At 41.5% G+C, this 23,430-nt stretch overlaps 1 protein-coding gene across 3 annotated transcripts in view; it reads left to right on the top strand.

The window, feature by feature from the left end:
• Positions 1 to 20,121, top strand: part of LOC100560427 (V-type proton ATPase subunit S1-like protein) — a 53,365-nt gene extending 33,244 nt beyond the window's left edge. For all 3 annotated transcript variants that reach the window (XM_016990920.2, XM_016990919.2, XM_003216279.4), the window contains 6 exons: positions 7,089 to 7,129; positions 8,821 to 8,882; positions 13,174 to 13,406; positions 13,864 to 13,914; positions 15,184 to 15,427; positions 18,851 to 20,121. In XM_016990920.2, coding sequence (XP_016846409.2) covers positions 7,089 to 7,129; positions 8,821 to 8,882; positions 13,174 to 13,406; positions 13,864 to 13,914; positions 15,184 to 15,427; positions 18,851 to 19,153 — 934 coding nt within the window. In that variant the 3' untranslated portion in view covers positions 19,154 to 20,121. The remainder of the gene's footprint in view (positions 1 to 7,088; positions 7,130 to 8,820; positions 8,883 to 13,173; positions 13,407 to 13,863; positions 13,915 to 15,183; positions 15,428 to 18,850) is intronic.
• Positions 20,122 to 23,430: the final 3,309 nt, after the last annotated feature.

The following is a 23,430-nucleotide window of genomic DNA, read 5'->3' as shown; positions in this document are numbered from 1 at the left end:
GCTCCTCGAAGCCGATCCAGTAGATCCGAGATTAAGGGCAGGGGATAGCTGTTCCGCTTGGTGATATTGTTCAATGCTCTGTAGTCCACCACCAATCGTAGTTCCCCTGACTTCTTCTTCACAAACATCACTGGAGAGGCGGCTGGGGATTGAGAGGGTCTGATGAATCCCTTGCGAAGGTTTGTCTCTAGGAATTCCCTGAGAGCTTCTTGCTCTGGTTCAGTCAGGGAGTAGAGATGCCCTCGCGGGATCGGGGCCCCCTCCACCAAGTCAATGGCACAGTCATAAGGTCTATGTGGGGGTAATTTCTCGGCTTCTTTCTCATTGAATACATCCCAATACTCGGAGTACTTCTTTGGCAAGGTGATGATGGGCTCGGTGTCTGTGGCATGGCATACCTTGGCTACGAGGCAATGGTTTTGGCAGTACGGTGAAGCAAACTGCAGTTCTCTGTTGGACCAGGAGATGTTAGGGTCGTGGAGAGTCAGCCATGGAATTCCCAAAATCACAGGGAAATGGGGAACCTCGGTAACAAAGAAGGAAATCTCTTCCATATGTTCTCTTATCCACATCCTGGTGGGTTCCGACCATTGACTTACGGGGCCCGTCTTGAGGGGGCGGCCGTCTATGGCTTGCACCACACGGGCATTCTTGAAATCATGATATTGTAATCCCAGAGAGTCGGCATACTCTCTATCAATGAAGTTGTTGGTAGCTCCAGAGTCTATCATGGCGTGGATCATGACGGGTCCCCTTTTTGCTGACCATAATGTGACCACGAGAAGGAACAGGACCCCGGTTGGCGGCTCTTGAATGGATTTTTTGACCGGGTTGGCGAGCCTCTCTACACCCGGTCGTTGGCTTCCCCCGCCGGCTGTGTGCCAGTCGGCTCAGACGTCTTCGTCTCCGTGGAGGACGCCGCCGCAAGCCGGGCGGCAGGCTTCCCCTTGGCTGGGCACTCTCTGGCGAAGTGGCCCCCGTTCCCGCAGTACCAACAGAGGTTTAAGCGTTGACGACGGGCCTTCTCGGCGGCATCTAGTCTGGGACGCACATTGCCCAACTGCATCGGCACCTCCTCGCCTCCTCTGGGGTATGGGGTTGGCGGTGGGGGTCTCCACACTGGACGTGGCTGAACGCTGGCGGGAGCGGGGGGTTTTGCCCCGGCTCTACTGCCCTGGCCTCGAACCCACTGTTTCCTGTTGGCAATCATGACTTCAGCCCGTAAACATTGATCAATGAGTGCCTCGAGGGTCTGGGGAGGATCCACCTTGGAGATTTCTTCCAGCATTTCAATGTTGAGACCCTCCCGGAATTGTCCTCTGAGGGCTACATCGTTCCAGCCGGTGTTGTGGGCCAGCACTCGGAACTCGGCTATATACTGAGACATAGGTCTGTCTCCTTGGAAAAGGCGACGGAGTTTGTGGCCGGCTGCCTCCAAATTGTCCTCGATTCCCCAAGTCTCCTTGAGGTGGTCCAAGAAATGTTGCGCTGATCTTAGGTGTGGAGAGGCTTGGTCGAACAGTGCCGTCGCCCAGTTGGCCGCTGGCCCGTCTAGAAGACTGTAAACCCATGCCACTTTGATGTCTTCTTGGGGAAACTCGGCATCACGGGCCTCTAGATAAGCTTGACATTGGCGACGGAAAACATGAACCTTGGAAGCTTCTCCAGTAAACTTGGTAGGCAACGCCATGGCCGGGAGGCGGATTCCGCGCTCCCGCAAGCCCTTTATTTCTCCATCCTGGGCGTTGAGTCTGTCGCGGATGCGATCCACTTCGTCCTTGCTGATGGTGTAGCTCAGTGGCTGCCCACCGGGTACGGTTCCGGTAGACATTCTGGCCAAGGTTAATTGGTGCTTAGGGTGGCGGAGTCAAACTGTCACGACCCAGGCTACAGAGCACCAATAACCATACGCAGAAGCCAGAATCTATCTAATATCTTTATTAAGGAAATATATAAAGTTAGTAAAAGCAAATGTAAAAGATAGTCCAGAAGCAGACCTTCCAGGAAAGGTCAAAATTAGTCCAAGGAAATAATGTCCAATATGAAATATTAAGGTCCAAAGTTGTAATCCAATAACCGAAACACTCACTTTGCCAAGCAAAGTGAGGGGAGATGACAAGGTCCTTTAGTCCATAAAACTTGAGCGTGGCTAGGAAATAACTTGATACTAGAAACAAGGCTTGAACGTGGAACAAGGTAACTAAGAACAAGAACAAGGTCCGTGGAATAACTTGGTAAAATCCGTGAAACAAGGCAAGGATTAGTCCTGGGAAACAAGGCAAGGTCCGCAGGTAAACAAGGCTGGGAAGCAAGGCGAAGGCTGGATAGCAAGGCAAGGCTTGAGCATGAGCGAGGCTTGAATCGGAACGCGCTATCCAGACACGACTCGCTCCGTAGGCTGACGAATTGACTCCGCGAAGTTGCTACGCGGGCAAAACACCTATATAGAGTCCAACTTTCTCACCAAAGCGGTTCTCTGGGAATCAGAAACGAAAGCTAAACTCTGAGACCAGATGTTAAACTCCTTAAAGATTCTCACGAGAACCAGTGTTAATTGGCAACATTCTTAGCTGCTATCCTCGCACTCCTGCGCGAAGCTGAATCCAAACTTCTCTGTTGTTTACAAAACTCCCGGCGCAAGAACACGGGAGAAGTAGGCTCTGGGGTTGTTTGACATACTTCTGGGGCACAACTTTCTTGCAGGTGCAAGGTTCCCAGATCTGCCTGGGAAAGATCTGGCTGAGAGGAATCCAGTTCAGACTGGGAAGGTAAAAAACCCAAGTTTTCATCTTCATCAGGAATTACAATGTCCTGAGCAGGACTACAAGGCCCATGGTTCATCACACCTAAGTAAATGGCATCTGGATGCATTTGGATATTTCTCTCCATTGACAATTGCTTCATGTAAGTCGAGGCTTATGACCTGGAGACCTCTCCTTTCTTCCCAATTTATGAAAGTGATTGAGTAAGAGCTCCTTGACTGAGTAAAACTCAGCAGGTGGTAGTTGTATAGCCAGTCCCCCTTCCCTCCTGTTTTGCATACACTATTTATTTGCAAATATAGTTATTAGGGTTGTGTATTCGGGGTAAACCCTGACCCCTTTCGTGTCCCTGCTTTTGGTGGTGACCCTGGTTCATTTTTTGGGAGCCTCCTGAAATCATGAGGGCAGATATCTGTTTTTGCTCTTCGGTGCTGAAAGATACCTTTTCTAATAAGATACCTTATTGGGGGAGGGGGAGGCTTCCCACCCAGGCTCCCTTTCCCAGCATGCTTTAAGGAGACTTCTTACCTGCTGTTTCTACTCTAGAGGAAGTGTTTGGCTGCAGGCACTGGCAGACGTGGGTGCTCCTGCAAGCCACACACACACTCTTCTTGGAAAGAGAGTGTGTGTGGCATGCAGGCCCAGAGCACTCGTGCCTGGTAGGACTTGTAGCCATGTGGCTCTTACTCTGTGATGCCGAAAAGCAGGCCAGGAGTCAGGACCTGCTCCTGCTTGCTTTTGTGTCAAGCTGATTTCCATAGCGAAAGGGATCTTCCTGTTCTGTGCTCCCGAAGAAACAAATGACACAAAAGAAACAAAGGAAACGGGAGAAATGAATTCTGTGCACAACTCTAATAGGTATTCTAAAAATTGAAAAAAAAACTGAAAAACTTTTGGTCCCAAGCATTTTGGATAAGAGAGGCTCAACCTGCATAATGCCCGAATAGTGCTCTGTTGAGAGACTGTGAAAACCAGAGACACAAATCGCAACTGTAGACAGAAGTTTCTTTGTGAGATGTCTACCACCTGCTTTCCTAAAGGAATAGAAAGCTTGCTGATTCTACCTGTCAGGTTGTGGTATTTTGCAAATGCTTGCAGATTGCTCTTGCAACTAGATTTTTAGAAGAGCTATGAATTTTTCAGCAGGGGTGCACACTTAGCACTTTGTGGGTGTTTTCCTGCTGAGAGTAGAATCTTGTTACTTTGGCTTGAAACATGGTTTCATTTTTCTAATGGTTTTCTAAGAGGCATAAGGCAGCCTATCTTAAGCATTCAAATCTGAAAGCTGCCGTTTATAACAACTGTTCAGGGATACACTCTTAATGCCTGGTTGGGCATATAAGCAAACATATCCACACTCATGTTGTGAATTGGATGTTTCACACCAATTGGCATTACTCGGATGTGGACTTTTAAAATGAGGCATAAACCTCTAGAGTTCTAAACTCTCTTACAACATAATAATTTTATTATAGTCATAGACTGACTTCCTCAGTTAGAAAATAAACAAATACAGAATGAACAGATAAAAATTTAAAGCCAAGTTCCAATGTATGTGCATGCAATGAGAAAAACATAAGTACCTTCAGTAGGGAGCCATGTGGGGCTTGTTACTTCTGGTAAAATTGCTGAGAGGATTTACCTAATTGGTTCTAAATGAAGAAACTGAGCAAAAAATGTCCTTAAAAGTAGTAGGATATGAAAGGATACCAAAATTTTCCAAAAAAAATCTGTCTTGAAGAACTGCTGAAATTGTAATGTATATAAAAAGTGAATGTCCTTGTATTATAGGCAGTAGAGAAGCATGTTTTTGTGTCATTGTAAGCATACATTGTACATACATACTTTCCATTTCATATTTATTTTCTAACTGTAGGGGGAAATTTATGATAGATTTCTAACTGTAGGGGCAGGAAATTCAAGTCCCAGTCTAAATCTTATGCTATAGCTATCTGACAGCTGAGGGCAATTGTAAATTATTATCTGAATGTTGTCTCTGGGCAATTTGTGGGGTTTCCTTTGTTATATAATAAGGCTCTTATTGATGATCAAGAAACCTATATGTTGGCAATCTTAGTGAAGGCAAAAATGTGTAGGCTAGTATTGCATCTGTTCTAGTTTTATAATGATATTGCTGCGTGCCTTCAAATTGTTTCTGACATATGGCTCCCCTAAGGTGAACCTATTATGAGAGCTTTTTGGCAAGATTTGTTCATAATTGATTTGCCATTGCTTTCCTCTGAGGCTGAGATGGTAAAACCTGCTTAAGGTCACCCAATGTCTTTCTTTGGCTGAGTGGCGATTTGAATCCTGGTTTCTAGAGTTCTAGCTACACCCTAAAATCAATGCAGTTTGATACTGCCACAATTCATTGATCAATGCCACTGCCATAGTAAGTTTGGTGAAGCTCCAGTATTTTTCGGCAGAGAAGGCTAAAGCCTTGTAATACTACACCTCCCATGAGGAATTCTGAGATTTCAATTCCAGCTGCTTATGCTACATTTTCTGTCTCTTCATTCCCTGTTCATAAGAAAATGGGGAAGGGGGGGGGGGAGAAACAGTGTCATGCCTCACACTCTGTGCTTCCCCATAGACACAAGAGGGGAAGTAAGAAGTCATCAGTGCTTACCTTTTCTGTTACATAAAACTATCCTGTCTCTCTGAATCACTGAAGATATTTCATAACACCCACAAATCTGGAGAAATAATTTCTCACTCCCACACACCAGTTTGCATTGTACAAATGGTACCATGAATTAGGGGGAATATATATTAAAGTAGCTTTCAAGTGAGTACAGATACATCTCTCAGGAACAGCCCTTCCCCTCTTTTGGATTAGGAGAAAGTCAGTTAGAGGTCTGTCCTTTCTGTAAGCTGTATACAACACTGTTACATACCAATGAAATGACAAACCCATATTGGGCTCACAACACACTACATCAAGGACTCAACACACTTCATAGAAAAAAAATCAGCAACCTCTAGGACATTCTGATCAGTTTTGATGTGGTGTCCCTATTTACTAAGGTCCCAGTAGTGGACACCATCACACTTATCAAACAAAACTTCCCAAAAGACATCACAGCCCTGTTTCACCATTGCCTCAACACAAGCTACTTTCAGTGGGACAATGAATTCTATGAACAGAAAAATGGAGTGGCCATGGGGAGCCCTCTCAGCCCAGTAGTAGCAAATTTCTACATGGAACACTTTGAAAAACAAGCCCTGAAAACAGCACCAAAAAAGCCAGCTATATGGTTCAGATATGTTGATGACACCTTCACCATTTGGAGCCATGGGGAAGAAGAACTCAGCAAGTTCCTGGACCACCTCAACAGCATCCACCATACATCAAGGGAGCCACTGACCGCATAGGCAAACTGATGAAGAAACACAACCTACAAACTATCTACAGACCCAAAAAGAAAATCCAACAAATGCTACCGTCAGCAAAGGACAGGAGGGATCCTCTCACCTCTGCAGGAGTCTACCGTATACCATGCAGCTATGGACAAGTCTACATAGGGACCACCAAACACAGCGCCCAAACATGAGTCAAAGAACATGAAAGGCACTGCAGACTAACTCAACCAGAGAAATCAGCTGTAACAGAGCACTTGATGAACCAACCTGGACACAGTATATTATTTGAGAACACAGAAATGCTCGACCACTCCAACAATTATCATGTCAGACTGCACAGAGAAGCCATTGAAATCCACAAGCATGTGGACAATTTCAACAGAAAGAAGGAAGCCATAAAAATGAACAAAATCTGGCTCCCAGTATTAAAAAAAACTCCAAAATCAGAACAGTAAATGAGGAACAACACTCTGAAAACAGAAGAATTCCAGGAATGAATCAATCAGGGGCAGCTAACGACTCTGAACAAAGGATTACTTCAGGCCAGGAGGTGAAGCTGGGAAGGCCATTTAATGCTAATCAAGGTGATTAATTACAACATTCAAGCTGGCCTCCAACAGACAAGTTCTTTCCCCCACCCAGGATACTCTACAGATATATCAACATTCCTTGCTTAGTTTCTCCATTTACCTCACAATCTCTGAGGATGCCTGCCATAGATGTGGGCGAAATGTCAGAAAAAAATACTTCTGGAACATGGCCATACTGCTCGGAAAACACACAACAACCCTGTGATCCCGGCCATGAAAGCCTTCGACAACACAAGCAAGAAAAGTGTCAAAGTTCCTTTTAAATAATGCCTTTAATATAGCATTTTTTCTTAAATAGATCCTGCAGCATAAGGAAAGTTCATAAACTGGGGATGAAAAAGCTAATATATTGTTTATGTGTCCTCTATTGCAGTTTCTTTTCCTTCTCTGACCAAGACCTCCTCCAAAGAAATGGTAAGGTTTAAAATTGAGTCTCCTTTGGGGAAATAAAGCAGGGTATAAATATAATAATAACTTTACAAATTGAGTGATATATTGATTTTTATAATGGAAATTTTAGGCCAAAAATAGCATTTTCCAAGCAATTATGTTTGGTTCTCATTATAAAGAGCTGCAGAAATATGCATGAATTATTTCTACTTATTTTGTAATGCTCCCTTATTTGGATTATCAAGGGATATTTTTTTAAGTTCACAGGCACACTGAGTATATGCTCTCCTCCTCAGTCCAGATGTAAAAGATTAATGTTGCAATCTCACAGCTAACTATCTTGCTTGTTAGTTTATTCATTTGTTCATTCATTCATTCTCTTCATGTAAGAATGTTACCAGATGGTCCTAGATGACAGTAATAACAAACAAGGCAAGTCCTTCCACGTTGGTTTATATTCTAAATGGCAAGCCAATATTTAAAAAATTGGAGGAGAGAGAAGAAAATAATTAAATTCAGGCACCAGCTATTAAAATTAGATAATGGTTCTTATGAAAATCTAGGGGGTTTATTTTAATGCCATAATGAGCAATTGAAATGTGCTTAAACGGGAGAAAAATAATATAGTCACCAATGCTGTATAGCAGACATGAGCAAATTTAGGCCCTCCAGGTGTTTTGGACTTCAACTCCCACAATTCCTAACAGCTGGTAGTTTGTCCATGCCTGCTGTATAGTCACCATATAGAGCAGGCTTGTCTAACCTGTGGCCCAGGATGGCTATGAATGTGGCCCAGCAGAAATGGTAAAATTACTTAAAACAGTATGAGATTTTTTGGTAACTTGATTACATAGTTCTCAAGTGCAAACTTTGTAGACATCAATGGAATGGAATGGAATGGAATAGTCAGAGTATGTTACATCCATAAATATCAGCATAATTCACATTATAATTGCAAACGGTTTATCCAGAAAATACAAAAAACTGTTAAAATTATCTAATAAATAAAGACCAAAGTAATTTTTTTTCAATGTCATGTAAAAAAGGATTCAAGTGTATATTCTGTACAAGGCACAATGCCACCACACACAGTACGTTCTCACTATTTGTGCACATGTGTGGCTTCTGTTTTACGGTGATGTGTTGCCCAAGACAATTCTTTTGATTCCAGTTTGGCCCAACGAAGCCAAAAGGTTGGACACACCTGATAAAAACTCTTCCTTTGAAGATATTTGAAAGATGAGGTGGATGGGAAAAGGATAAAGTATAATGTCCTGAGAATAGTGGAATAGGTGGAGAGAGGGTATCTCAGGGTCTTTTTGAGCTCGTGCTTGCAATGAAATTGACTGTATAAAAAGTGCTTGTATCTTTAAAAGCCCAGCTTTGCTTACCTGCTCTGTCTCAAGGGCGAATATCAAAAGATATATGTGAATGTTCTTCCCTATTCTCCAAGGAGATAGAATACAGAAATGATGTGTATAGAAACATTAGCTTCATGCCCATCTCTTGTTACCTTTGCTGCTCTCTACATTTGAAGCTCCTTCAAATATAAGACTGTGTAATACATTCCATTGTTTTGAACTCTGTTACTGACATTCATTTTAATGCAAATATATAGTAGAAAAGACAGTGGTTTTCTTTTAAATTGATAGGTATGTTTCTTGTTGTTGTTTAAAGATGCAGATAACATTTTTCATACTGCTTTTTTTCTGTAGGCCGGCGATATGATGGCAGCGTGAAGCCAAAACTTAATTTACAACAAGTAGCAATTACACAGGTATGGGGGTACCAGGAAGTGTTTATCATAGTGTTGAATTTTGGAAAGTAAATATGAGAAGTCTCAGAATTACAATACGGTATATATTTTGGGCACTAGAAATTATACAGGCTGTCCGTGAGTTAACAATCATCAGCTTACATATGACTCCTAGTTACATATGGGGGTGAGGTAACAGGAAGTGAGAGGAAATCTACCTCTAGGAAGGAAAATTCGAGAACTATCCATTTTTTTAATGGCAGAAGTTCCACATAAAAATATTTCTGTTCGGGCTTACATACAAATTCAACTTAAGGACAAACCTACAGAACCTATCTTGTTCACAACATGGGGACTACTTGTATTTTAAATACTTGCATCCTTTTGCACGTGGCATGTGTAAAAATATGTAGCAGTAGAATGTACCCATAAAAACATTGGCCTGTAGTTGTCCAGTTCTTTCAAGATTAGCTTTTGCTCTGGTGAAAAGTCCTTTGACAGAAAAGGCAAATTGTGTGAACAAGAGGGTTAGGATTTTAGTGAAGAGCCAAGTACTGGAGAACAAACAACAAAATCCACAGAGAAAAGGAGATACATCTATAAATGCTCAGTAGATGGTCTTTATTTTTTATTTTGGAAATTGTTCAACATGTTTCAGCTTGAGTATATATTTAAATGGTTTTCCTTGAGGGCTACATAAAAATAAATACAATCAGAAGTGTAAAATTAACAATTAAAAGGACAACACATACTTATGTAATAATGTCTATGTAAAATATCATAATATATTTTAAGTTTTGGTATACTGCTTAAAGCCTATACATACAGATATGCAATCTATCAGCAGAAACTTCTGGAGCTGATAAAACTCATTCCATTTACTAGAGAACCAGAGCCAAGGTTTATATTTTAAAAAGCAATAAAAAAGCAGATGGCCAGGAGAGAAGCAATGGGGCGTGAGATAGCCTTCAAGGACATATCGTGCAATCAGGCTAAGAAAAGTTCTTAGTGGATTTGCAAAATTGGGAGGAGATCATCTTCATTTAGTCCTCCAAGAATGCAAAAACCTAAGATTTTGATTGTAAAATCAATTATGTTTCTTCTTTTAAATAAAAATTTCTTATTATTTTCTTTTTCTTTTTTTCATTTTTATTGTTCACTTTACAAAATACAAAGGTACAGGAATACTATTGAATATTTATACCTCAGTATGACCAAGTATGTGATAATTTTCCCCTGATTTCTGCAGCTATTTTACAGTCTACACACAATACAAATAGGTTGACTGTAGCTCAGAGTCTTATTAATCTTATACATAACTGTCTGTCTAAGGTTCTCAAAAGTACTCATTTTGTTTTCTTCATCATCCTATATCCCATTTTACACCATTTCCTTTCCTTCTCCCTCCCCCCAGACCAGGTTACTAATCTTGCTATGCTTATTATAATTGTGCAATCAATTTTCTTATTATAGAGGACACTAGTTTAGTTCTAGAATATCCCTTGGATACCAAAATTCATGGATGCTCAGATCCAATTACAGTATAGTCTCACTTATCCAACATAAACGGGCCGGCAGAATGTTGGATAAGCGAATATGTTGGATAATAAGGAGGCATTAAGGAAAAGCCTATTAAACATCAAATTAGGTTATGATTTTACAAATGAAGCACCAAAACATCATGTTAGACAACAAATTTGGCAGAAAAGGTAGTTCATACACAGTGATGCTATGTAGTAATTATTGTATTTATGAATTTAACACCAAAATATCATGATATATTGAAAACATTGACTCCAAAAATGCGTTGGATAATCCAGAACATTGGATAAGCGAGTGTTGGAAAAGTGAGACTCTACTGTATATCCAATAATCTAGTATGATGGTGTCTGTTAATAAAATGGTGGATTTAAGATCTGATTTTTGGATTCAAAAACTCAAGCTGTAGATGTATTTATTTATTTATTTCCATCATTTCTATCCTGCCTTTCTTACCTGAGTGGACTCAAGGTGGCTTACAAATCTGGCAAAATTCAGTGCCAATAAACAACAATACAATAGAATAAAACATAAAACAGTTAAAAACAGTTAAACGAATAACAATATACAATATACAAATTTTAAACAATACAAAGTGCTTAAACCATTCATCCAAAAGACCTTGTACATAAACCTTGATCCAGACCGAGTCAAAGCCAACAGAGCTTATTCTTTAAACGCTTGCGTGCATAGCCAGGTCTTCAATTTCTTTCTGAAACCCAGAAGGGATGGAGCCTACTGGATGTCTCTAGGGAGGGAATTCCACAGCCAAGGAGCCACCACTGAGAAGGCCCTGTCTCTCGTCCCCAACAGCCGCGCTTGTGAGGTAGGTGGGATCGAGAGCAGGGCCTCCCCAGATGATCTTAAAGTTCTCATAGGCTCATAGGATGAGATATGTTCGGACAGGTAAGTTGGACCAGAACCGTTTAGGGCTTTGTAGGCCAAGACCAGCACTTTGAATTGGGCTCGGTAGCATATTGGCAGCCAGTGGAGCTGAAGCAACAGAGGAGTGGTATGCTCCCTGTACACCGCTCCGGTTATAAGCCTGGCTGCCGCCTGTTGTACTAATTGAAGCTTCTGGGCCGTCTTCAAAGGCAGCCCCACGTAGAGCACGTTGCAGTAATCCAAGCGGTGCCTGAATCCATGGTATACATGGTATAGATTCCTGAATACATAGTATACAAAATACATGGATGTGGAAGGATGGCTGTATTTACTATTTTGACGGCATTCCAAGAATTGATTTACCAAGGAAGCATCTTTTTTTAATATTTAAAAGGTGCTTTCCTATATATTTTTGAAAGTCTTGCTTTCTTTCCCATACACATTTTAGACACACTATATAGCAGGCATGGCTAAACTTTTTTGTGTGGGGGCCACATGGGAAGTTAGGGTGGGGCAGGCAGGTCAGACCTGGCTGGGAGGGAGGGGGCAGGAGGAAGCTGAGGGCAGTTGGCACGGGTGGGGGGCATTTGTTGTGTGTGTGTGGGGGGGGGGTGCGGGGGCACAGAGGAGCGTTTGGCACGGGAGCAGTTGGTGAGAGGGGGGCAGTTGGCACCTGGAGGGAGGGTCCTTCTCTCAGCCTGAGGATGCGCTGGCCCGCCACATCTCCAGGCTCAGAGGAGGAGGAGACCCTCCACTTCATCCACATGCTGAGAGGAGGGCCGAGGCAGATGGACCTGGAGGGAAGAGGCCTGCTATATAGCATAGATGCCAGGAGTGCTATTGAAAGCAGTGAAGTGGCCCAAAGCGAACCTCTGTTTATTAGTATACACCTTGAGTCCCCTCTGGTGAGAAAGGCGGGGTAGAAATGTTGTAAATAAATAAGTAAATAAATTGTAAATTCATTCATGAAGTTGCTCTTTATGTATGGTAAGACAAGCTATAGAATTGTTTTTAACCAACCAAGAGGAATAGTTACAATGTTTTGAAGAAATAAACTAAAGTCTGTACGATATAGATACATTGCCTGTATTGGTTGATCTGGAATAAGAACGTCATCTGAAAGAGATGCCTTACCAATAGTTATTGCAGAACATTCTAGTTTTTGCTAACGTGTCTTGCCATGTGCAGATGAATAGAAATGATGGCTCTACATATCTAGGAGCTCATTGGACGATTATTTAGATTTTGACATTTCTCTTCCATGTTATTGAAAGTGCTTTACTAGTGGTACCTATCCCATTGTATCAAAATACAACCCCATCCATAATGTTAAAAAACTGAGAAAAGTGATTTATTAACAACCGTCCAGTGTGATTTTATTGCTTAGCTAGGATGTGGAATTTAGTGTCTGTCTACCTTATCATAAAGGCCAGGAGAAGCATCCTGCTTTGCCTGACTTCCAGCGAGGAAAGAGGTAGCAGTGGGGCTCTATTGGAGCCGGCACAACACAGTAAGCCTCCTGTGTTACTAGGAAAGCATGTGGCAATGACACCTTTATCTCAGTTGCGGGTGGAGCCACAGGCAACAGCTGCTGTGGGGCTCTATCCCCCCAAAAGGCTCTAAATGTCTTGGGAAGCTTATTTTGAGCCATGTGATGAGGTTGTTAGAGTCACCCAAACACGTTGAGGCTCCTTTTTCATCTCTGTGCTAAAATGAATTCAATTTTTAGTGGGCTCCACAAGCCAACTGCTGTGAAATCCATGCTGACATATCTAGGAATAAGTTTGCATAAATATTCAAGCATATTTGGATAACATATTTACTTATTCACTGTTTTGTTTGAAAAATTAGAATTGTAATTCTAAGTGTTTTACTTGCTTGCATACAGGTTGTGAATTATAGTATGAGCAGCAAGGAGATTTCGGAGAGAGAGTCGGTCATTCACAGCCACTACAGCCCTCTCAATGTGACAGTCAATGGAAGTCCCTGTATTCTGTTTTGGGCCAGAAGAATAATGATTAAGCTTCAGAATCACACTCAACTGGACCTAACAGATAGAACATTTGGGATTCATGCAACTGTGGATGTTGCTGATTCAAACTGCAGTGAAGAAAATGCAATGTAAGATTATCTTATTGTGGAAAGGTACTAAGGCTTAGTATAAAATTAAAGCAAAGATAGACAAATCTGTGAAGCTTCTGCCAATTTGTTTGAGATGAAAATCACACATGGCCCCTAGAGTTGAGATGAGAACCATATGCCCTTTCTGATGTTGGATTGCACGTCCCAGTAGCTCCAGCCAACATAGGAAATAGAGTGATGTGGCAGTCTTAACTCCATTTGGAAGGCTCTGGGATTCTAATTACTCTTCTAGAAATAAAGAAATAATTTTTGGGGCAAGACAGGGGTTAGGAAAAGGATCCAAGATTAGAAGAACTAAGAGGCAGAAAGTTGAGAAAGATGGTGCAGAAATGTTAGATTGTTTGGGACGTCTCACTCAGCTATCTTTACTTTTTGACTTCCTCTACCTTTTCTTTACTTTTAAAGTCTAATCTGACTTTTCTCTTTTTTGCTCTAGGCTTTCACTTAATTTTGGTGACATTGACCATTTGAAGGGATTTATTATCAGGTACAATTTTCAAGTATATATTCTCTGTGTAAATTGGTGTCTTATGTGTGGGATCTTGGCTCATCTATTGCTGCAAAACCTTTAAAGATTGTCATAGTTTCATAAAAATTATGTAAAATGTTATTCATATTATGTTAAACAAAACTTTTACATATTGAAAGTGCCCCAAGATTCATATAATCTTAGAGCTAGAAGGGTCATTGACTCTAACCTCTTTATCAATGCAGGAATGTTTTTCCCTGGGTCAGCAAAGATATTAATATTGATTGTGACCCTTTGATTAGATGCAATGAAGTTGTGTTACATAGTCCTGGTGAAGAAGGAAGATATTGTGGTTGATTTAAAAACTCACACATACTCAAAATACAACATCCAAGACATATTCTGGACCCATTCATTTCCTTTGGAGAATTGTGTGCCACTCCTTTCTCCATTGGAATGAATGGTCCAGTCCACATTATTTTATGGATTTCTTAGTTGTTTTAAAGGCAATTTCTAGATCATGAGGAACTTTTCCGTAATTTCTATCTCACATTTATTAAGGCATCTGGACTGGATCCTTAAACACAACTGATTTCACAATATATATTGTTTTAATAATTACATCAACTCAAGGAGTTGGGTTAGTGTAAGACAACTTTCAAGTTGGATGTGGAAATAGATGCAAAGCCTCCCAGATCTGAATCAAAGACATTTTACACTCACACATATATATTATAGTAGCTGTTCAAACAAAATCCACAAACATGAAAATAAACTAAATGGGCATGGTGCTCCAGGTACAAATTTAGTGACACTAACCCTCTTATTTCTAGCTTTCTACTTTTGTCAGTCCTTTTCAGAACCTCGAAAAGTTATTGGTTGGACCATCAAGCCTTCCAGAATCTTCATGCTAATCAGGAGATTCAACAAATTGTGATCCAAAATGTAACTTTTCCCAGCTTTTGTTTTGAGAGCACATTCTAAATCATCAGGATGGAAATGCTGGTTTGATATAAGAGGACTTACAAATATAATGCAAGTTCTTCCTACTGCTCTTTTTCACTATAATCTTGAGCATTATGGCTGTTTTCCAAAGATCATTCTGCAGAATTAATAGAATAGACAAGAAAGAAAAAGAGTCACTTTTTTGTTCGACAAAGGAATGCAATGCAGTGATAAAATACATTTAGTATGTCAGTTTAATTAAAAATGGGATGGTATGGGGAGATTTATTGCAGCTATTAAATATTTCTTTTCTCTCTTTCTGATTTTTTCTCCCCTGCTCAGGTTCATACTGACAAACAGTTATTACAAACTCTCTATCCAGAACTGGTTTACCTTGCATCAAATCCAGCTTATTTACAACCATTCTGTACAAGCCACGTTCAACGCAACACGAATTCATGCACCAGCCATTTATTCTTATCACTGTGAGCATGTTAGCAACTTGCAGAGATATGATGCACTCCTAACGCCCAGTTCTGCCAATGATGCAGCCAAGCTCTGGGAAGTTACATTTATTGACTTTCAGGTAATGTGTGGCAAATAAGGCAAATAAACTTAGTGAGGTTGTGCTTAGAATTATAGTCATAGCTTCATTTCAGGGTTGATGTGTCCATATGAAGAGAAAACTTACTTTGCTTTTAATAGTGCCTATTTGCTGATAAACTTCCATCCATCTAGGATGTAAGGCTAATATGTGCATTGGTCATTTTCCATCAAAATCTTCATGTAGGACTAACTCTAAACAACTAACTCCAAACTTAGTTATCATCTGGTTACCTTCAGGGTAAAACCATGAAATAATCCAGAAACCACTTAAGTGTTGTGTAGGTTTTTTTTACTCTTTATGAATTAAAATGTTGTTACCCAGACAAATGTTGGACTGAGTCTGAAAGAATTTACTTTCTAATAATAGGTCTGTGCATAAACATATGATATAATGGTTTGCATGCTGGATTTAGGATTTAAATCTCTGCTTGGCCATGGAAACCCACTGGTTGATGTTGGGCAAATCTCATTCAGCCCTTGAGGAAAGCAATGCCAAAACTTCTGTGAATAGATTTTGGCAAAAAACCCTGTGATAGGTTTGCTTTAGGATGGCCATTAATCAGAAATAACTTTAAAATACATAAAAACAAGAAACAGAATATGACCAGATGTTCCTTTTTAAAAATTATTCATGTATATTATGTATTATGTAGACTGACAATGGACATTGTGGTAAACTGAACAGGCCTTCACATATAGTTTTCCTTACTGAAAGATCTAGATAGGATAATGGATGACGTGACATTGCTATTGTCAGCTGCCTGTCTGTTGTGGAATGCATGAGACAGTGAGCTATTAATACACATTTTCTTAAGCAGACGTTATGGAAAGAGAAAGAAGAGTTAAGATATGCAATGTTGTTGTAGGCCAGTGGTTCTCAACCTGTGGGTCGCAGGTGTTTTGGCCTACAATTCCCAGAAATCTCAGCCAGTTTACCAGTTGTTAGGATTTTTAGATGTTGAAGGCCAAAATATTTGGGGACCCAAAGGTTGAGAATCACTGTTGTAGGCAAATGTATATTTTTGAAATGTTACCCTTTCTTCTTTATCTCATTGATTTGTTGGTGCTGTTATCTGGATATTTCACCCACTGCTGTTCAGGGTCAAGATCACTCAAGACCCTGAGGTCAATTAAGGATAGGCTATAAGACTTGTTACTGACTCTTATCTCCTTAGGTGGATAACAGGAGTAGGAAGGAGAGGGAAACTGCTTACTCAAAAGCAGGCAGTTTATCCAAGAAAGCTAAATCCTTCTTTAACAAGAAATCCCCATTTGTTTGACATCACAGTTGGAATGGATAGCTGTGATTTGCAATAGCTTTAAGTTCTATCTATACTGGAGTTTTCTGGACCAGCATACATTTGGGAAGCCCTTAAGTTGTTTTGAGCTTCTCCTCCCTGAAGTTGTGATCAGCATGGCAAATGGAAAGGGATTTGGGAAAGGGTTATAGTCCAGAATATCTAGAAGGCCAGAGGCTTCTCATCTCAGGATCTATTCAATTTGTGATTTCATTAAAAGATCTTGAAACACTTAAAATTAATAAGATCTCTATCTCCTAGTTTAAAAGATATAGAAAGATATTTCCTTCCAGAAATTCTAAATGTCACAGTCAGCTCCTAGTTCTCTGCCTACCACTTGCCCATAGGTGTCATCTCACCCATTTCCTTACTAAGTTGATAACTTCTTGTAATGGTTTTCTCTCTTCTACTCTCTCCTTTCTCTTTTCCTCTTTTCTTCTCCCCTTCCAGTTTTGGTAACCTTTTCAGAGATGAAAGGGATCTTGATTTGTCTAATATTCTCCATCTCCTCCTCATTGCTAACACTAGATACTGGATGTTTTAGAGCAGGCATGGGCAAACTTTGGCCCTCCAGTTGTTTTGGACTTCAATGTCAACAACTCCTAACAGCTGGTAAGTTGGCTGGCATTTCTGGGAGTTGAAGTCCAAAACACCCGGAGGGCTGAAAGCTGAAGTTTGCCCATGCCTGTTTTAGAGTCTGCTGTTAACTTTAGGAGACATACCATTTTATCACATTGAGAAATTTCCCAGTCATAGGAAACTTCAGGCTCTATTCAAACATGGAGAGGCACTAAGCTCATCACATAACTTAAACTTTTTCTGGGAGTCATATATAGCCCTCAGTGGTTGAAAAGAGGCAGAAGTGTCTTGAAAAGAGGGGAATCTGGCAATCAACCTCATCACATTGAGAAATGTCCACCTTGTAGGATGCTACAGCCTTTTTTCTAACATAGAGAGGCACAGAGTTAATCACATGTTCCAGGGTTGAAAAGAGGCAGAAATGTCCTGAAAGGAGGGAACTCTGAACATGGGCCAGCAATCGTGTTCAAAGCTCCTACCTCTTACCACACTTTACTCACATCTTTACAACTGAAAAACAGGTGTGATGGGAACCATCAAAGTTTCCCATCCTGTTTTATTGCCCAACTATCAGCAGTCTCTTGTATCCTCTGGGATTTGATGTAGATAAATAGGATCCAATGGAAAGCAATGGTTTTAACCTGGATTACTGTCTCTTCTGTCCTCTGTGGTTCTTTGCAGATCAGTAGGATCCCATGGAAAGCAAAGGTTTTTAACCTGGATTACTGACTCTTGTATCCTCTGGGGTTTGGGGCAGGACAATTTTTCTGATGGGAAGATGAGGTTTTAAAGGTATGGCCATCCATGCTTTCCCATCTCAATGTGATGAGGCCATAGCAACATCAGGTGACATTTGAGGGGTTGGGGAAGAGTTCTCCAGCTCCTAGTAAAAAAGGATAAGAACTCAAAACTCCCATCATATTGATCTCCCTATATTGAAATTAAACATTATGAGCGGCCAGAATTCCCATGCTGGGCTTGGAATTCATGAACTTCAGCAACATCTAGAACATAGTGCCACTCAGCTTTGCACTTGTCTGTCACTACCACTGGAAGTTGATCATAGAATCATGGAGGAGAAGCTAGAAATAGCTAGGTAAGTGTCCTCGCAGGTTAAACAATAGTGGTTGTGAATTTATTTATATCCATGCTTTCTCTACTTTTGCAGGGACCCTGACCCCCCTAACACTTCCAAATATGGAACAACCACTCTAAAATATTATTTGTACAGTAGTCCTACAATTCATTGTGGCAGTGGTGGAATGTGTATGTGGTTGAAGTTGGATTATCAACCCCAGTAAGCATTGTAAACTGTGAGGGTTGATGGGAATTGCAATTCAACAACATAAAAAAACACTTTCCTCATCCCTTCATATTGGGATTCCTTGACAGCACATGACAATAAAATACAAATAGGATAAAAATGACATGGTTGTGGTAAAGAAACACTTTCTTGATTATCAGTGGGAACAAAAAACAATAAAGTATGTATTTCAATTCATGCTCTCTTTTTATTCTTTTAACAGATTCAAGGATTTAACATAGAAGATGGGCAATTTGCTTATGCGAAGGACTGTGCCTCCCTCTTCCCGCCAGCAATCCTGATGGGCCTGGTGATGTCCCTGATCTTGCTTCTAGTCTTGGCCTATGCTCTCCATATGCTGATACACTTGAAGTCCCTTGATAGGCATTATGAATGCAAGGCTTCTCCTGCTTATTTCCCACAGATGAAAGATATTGACACAGTGGATGAAAAAGAGCCCCTGAGAAATAATGGGATTGAAGTCTATCAACTTAGAAGCCAACAGTATTCCAAAATCTACATTTAGCTATAGTCTGTTTTTCATGGTTTATGCAAACAAACTGCTGCTGAGGGACTTTTGCATCCTGTGAACTCATAGTAAAATTTTGAGTATCTCAACTTTGATTCAAATTTTTTTTAAAAAAGTTCTGCTCCTCATTACTATGAGAGAAAGTGGAATTGCTACATCTGTGTGTCCTAATTTCTCGGAGACCTGAAAGAAATCAGAGGACATCATTTCTAGCCAACATTAAAGGCAAGAGCAGGTGATTGCCTCGTGGCCATGAATGCTTCACTTGGATAATATTGTGTGATGCATTGTCTAGAATGTCAATCTAACGAGATGGATCCACCAAAATTCAAAAACTGCCAAAACTCTTTCCAAAATGAAAATAAAATGATACAACCAAAGATGTGCAACAAAAGTGAAATTTGGGTCAAATTGCTCACTGAAAATATGTGCTCTCTTTTTGTAATGATACTGAAAGACTGAACTACAGTTGGTGCTTAAGGCTAATTGTGCTGCATACTTAAAAAGACTGAAAAAATAAGAGATTTTTTTTCCTGCTCTTGGAAAACCACCAGTCATTGGACAGAATGAACTAGTTGTAATTGATCTCTTTCTGTGGCATAAAGTGACATTTGAAATCCCTTATGCTTGTTGCTGATCAGCTGCAAGGCGATGTATGAACATCTCTGTCATTGTATCTGTTTGCATGGCAGAAATACAGTCTCTTGGCCAAAACAGCAACTGGTGTACATCTTAAGATATTATGCAAATTGTGTCAGTTAACATCTTCATAAGTTATGCAGATTTGCTGTGGATCTCTTTATCTCGTAATGCTTTTCTAAGGGTGCCCTCAGCTCTAAGCAAATTTCTCACTTCTGCTGTATTTCAATGAAATTATGAACGCTTTCTTTTTGATGTTCCGTTCTTCTAATATTTAGCTAAATGTTTTTTACTACACAACTTCTCTGATAAATGATCAAAGAACACCAGTCTCTTGGCATTAATTTCCTAAATTTGTCACTGAGTACAAGGTAAAAGAAGATGAGATCTGAGGAGGGAGGGAAGGAAGAAATTAGTGACATGAACATTGCCCACGTTGCTGCAAAAGAAAAACTCTTCTCTTTTCCACTAATTTACAAACCTTTGCAAATCACTTTGGATAACGAAGTCTTTTGAAAGAACTGAACGAACAGATCTTTCAAACGTAGGAGGGCTCTTATCATGTATAACAATCCATAGAAGCAAAGCCTTTCTTATTTCTTCCATTGACTAGGGACATAATTCTATGATAGGTGCATTTTTATTGAGAAATTTACATAAAAGATCCATACCATAATCCTCTCAGGATATTATTGCCTACTTAGTAGTCAGTGTACCTGAAAAGTAGATACTGTAAAGATGGGAAAAGTGCAAAAAGGCGCATATGTTCAGGGCCGTGAAGCAACTTTGCTGTGAGAAAAGAGAAGCATGTTTGGAGCAAGTACAGGGATTTATGATAGGAGGCCATAAGACAGGTGGATAGCTATGTTGGGGGGTAGGGGCCAGCTCTCCCCAAGTCCTTCTTCAGGCTTCACCTTCCCCCATACAAAACCAAATACCTCGATTTTCCTCTTGTCCCACTTGAAGTGGCAATAGGAACTGATGCCCTGTTGTTATTTTAAGAGGGACTGCCAACCTAGCAGTTTGAAAACATGCCAATGTGAGTAGATCAATAGGTACCGCTCCGGCGGGAAGGTAACAGTGCTCCATGCAGTCATGCCAGCCACATGACCTTGGAGGTGTCTATGGACAACGCTGGCTCTTCGGCTTAGAAATGGAGATGAGCACCAACCCCCAGAGTTAGACATGACTGGACTTAACGTCAGGGGAAACCTTTACCTAAAGAGAAAAATAAAGCTATTTGGGTGTAATATAGGGCGCTTGTGGGGTGGTTTCGAGGTATTCCTACTTTAATGTTGGAGAAAGCTTTCTGCTTAGAGAAAAAAATGCCACGATAAATTAAAAAAAGGGTAGGATGCTTGGAGAGACTGGTAAGGGGCCTTAGAGGCACTGCAAGACACAAACTGTACTTTGGCCATCCCTGCTATAAGGGTTTGCAAGGTGTGGAGAAAGTGGATGAAAGCAGTGTCCTTCATTTTACACTAGAGCCCAGGGTTATCCATTGAAGTAGAATGGCAGAACGTTTAGGGAAGATAAATGAAGCACTTCCTCACAATACTGCATTAAACTGATATTCCCGGCCATAAGATATAGTTATAGCAGCAACATGGGCAGCTTAAAGAGGTGACTGGATATATTCATGGAGGTCAGCTAGCATGAGTGGGAACTAGTCTTGATGGCTATGTTTCCTTTCATAGAACAACAGAATCATAGAGTTGGAAGAGGCCTTGTGGGCCATCCAGTCCAACCCCATGCCAAGAAGCAAGAAAATCGCATTCAAAGCACACCCGACAGATGTCCATTCAGCCTCTTTTTAAAAACCTCCAAAGAAGGAGCCTCCACCACACTCCGAGGCAGAGAGTTCCACTGCTGAACAGCTCTCACAGTGAGGAAGTCTTCCTAATGTTCAGGTGGAATCTACTTTCCTGTAGTTTGAGGCCGTTGTTCCACGTCCTAGTCTCCAGGACAGTAGAAAAAAAGCTTGCTCCCTCCTCCCTATGACTTCCCTTCACATATTTATACATGGCCATCATGTCTCCTCTCAGCCTTCTCTTCTGCAGGCTAAAGATGCCCAGTTTTTTAAGCCATGCCCCATAGGGCTTGTTCTCCAGACCTTTGATCATTTTAGCCGTTCTCCTCTAGACACATTCCAGCTTGTCAACATCTCCCTTCAATTTTGGTGCCCAGAATTGGACACAGTATTCCAGGTGTGGTCTGACCAAGGCAGAATAGAGGGGTAGCATGACTTTCCTGGATCTAGACACTATACTATTTTCAATTGTGCTGCTATCTTCCGGAGTATTGGCTATCCCTCCCAATCTGGTGTTGTCTGCAAACCTGATGATCATACCTTCTAACCAGGGCCAGCCCTAGGTAATTTTCGAGCGTTTTGGCGCCGCCCCCCCCCCCAAATCACTGAAAAAACACTTTATGTATACACCTCTCTCTCTCTCTCTCTCTCTCTCTCTCTCTCTCTCTCTCTATATATATATATATATATATATATATATATATATACACACACACACACACACACACACACACACACACACACTGTATCTTTATATATACCATCTCTTGTTACCCAAGTTATGATCCTCATAATTAAGTAATTTTGTACATGGAATCAAAATGTGCTTTTCTATTGCACTCAATGTGTATATATTTAAAAGCCACACAAAATGGTGCCAAGAAGGAAAAGGAAGGGAAAGGGGTGCCCAAGTTGGTTGATGCCTGTTTTAGCTACTAGGCCTCCCTCCAGTCATGCTCAGAGGAGAGCCTTGGCCTCCGCAATGGAAAGAAACCACCCAGAAAGGCGGAGGAGGTGAGGGCATGCCTGCTCACTTGCTCACCTCAGGAAGCGGGCGCCGCTGCCAGAAGCGCCGGCCTAGACCCCACCAGGGATACGCATGCCCTTGGGACCATAGAGCACCCCAAAGGCCTGGGCTAGAGTGTGTGAGCCTGCCCGTGAACCGGTGCCAATTAAACAGAGCCCTCCGCCCCTTCCCTTTCGTTCCCTCACGCACTCCAGCCTGGGCCTCTGCAGATGCTGCGGGAATGAGAGGAGAAAGGCACGTGCAGCACTTTCTTCTCTTTCTTCAGTGGGTGCTGCATGAAGGAGAAGGTGCTGCACAGGCCTTTCCTTCTCCTTCCTCGGCGAGTGCTGCAGGAAGGAGAAGGAAAGGCTCGCACAGCACCTTCTCCTTCTCCTTCATGCAGTACCCACCGAGGAAAGAGGGTGCTGTGGGAAGGAGAAGGGAAAGGTGCACACAGCACCTTCTCCTTTCCCAGTGGGTACTGCAGCATGAAGGAGAAGCAGAAGGTGCTGCACGCGCCTTTCTCTTCTCCTTCCTGCAGCACCCACTGAGGAAGGAGAAGGAGAAGGGAAAGGCACGTGCAGCACCTTCTCCTTCATGAAGGACCTGCCAAGGAAGGACAAGGTGCTGCGTGAGCCTTTCCCTTCTCCTCCATGCAGCACCAGACGAAGGAGAAGGAGAGAAATGCCTGTGCCTTTCCCTTCTCCTTTGCGCAGCACCCATCGACAAAGGCGTAGGAGGAGGGAGCTGCTGCCCCTGCCAGTCATTCAGGCAGCTCCTCCCCCTTCCCTTCCAGGTGCCTCAACAGCGCCCCAAGTG

Source organism: Anolis carolinensis, chromosome 2 (assembly GCF_035594765.1).
Source record: "Anolis carolinensis isolate JA03-04 chromosome 2, rAnoCar3.1.pri, whole genome shotgun sequence".
NCBI lineage: Eukaryota > Metazoa > Chordata > Lepidosauria > Squamata > Dactyloidae > Anolis > Anolis carolinensis.
This window is presented reverse-complemented; position numbering and strand designations above follow the sequence as displayed.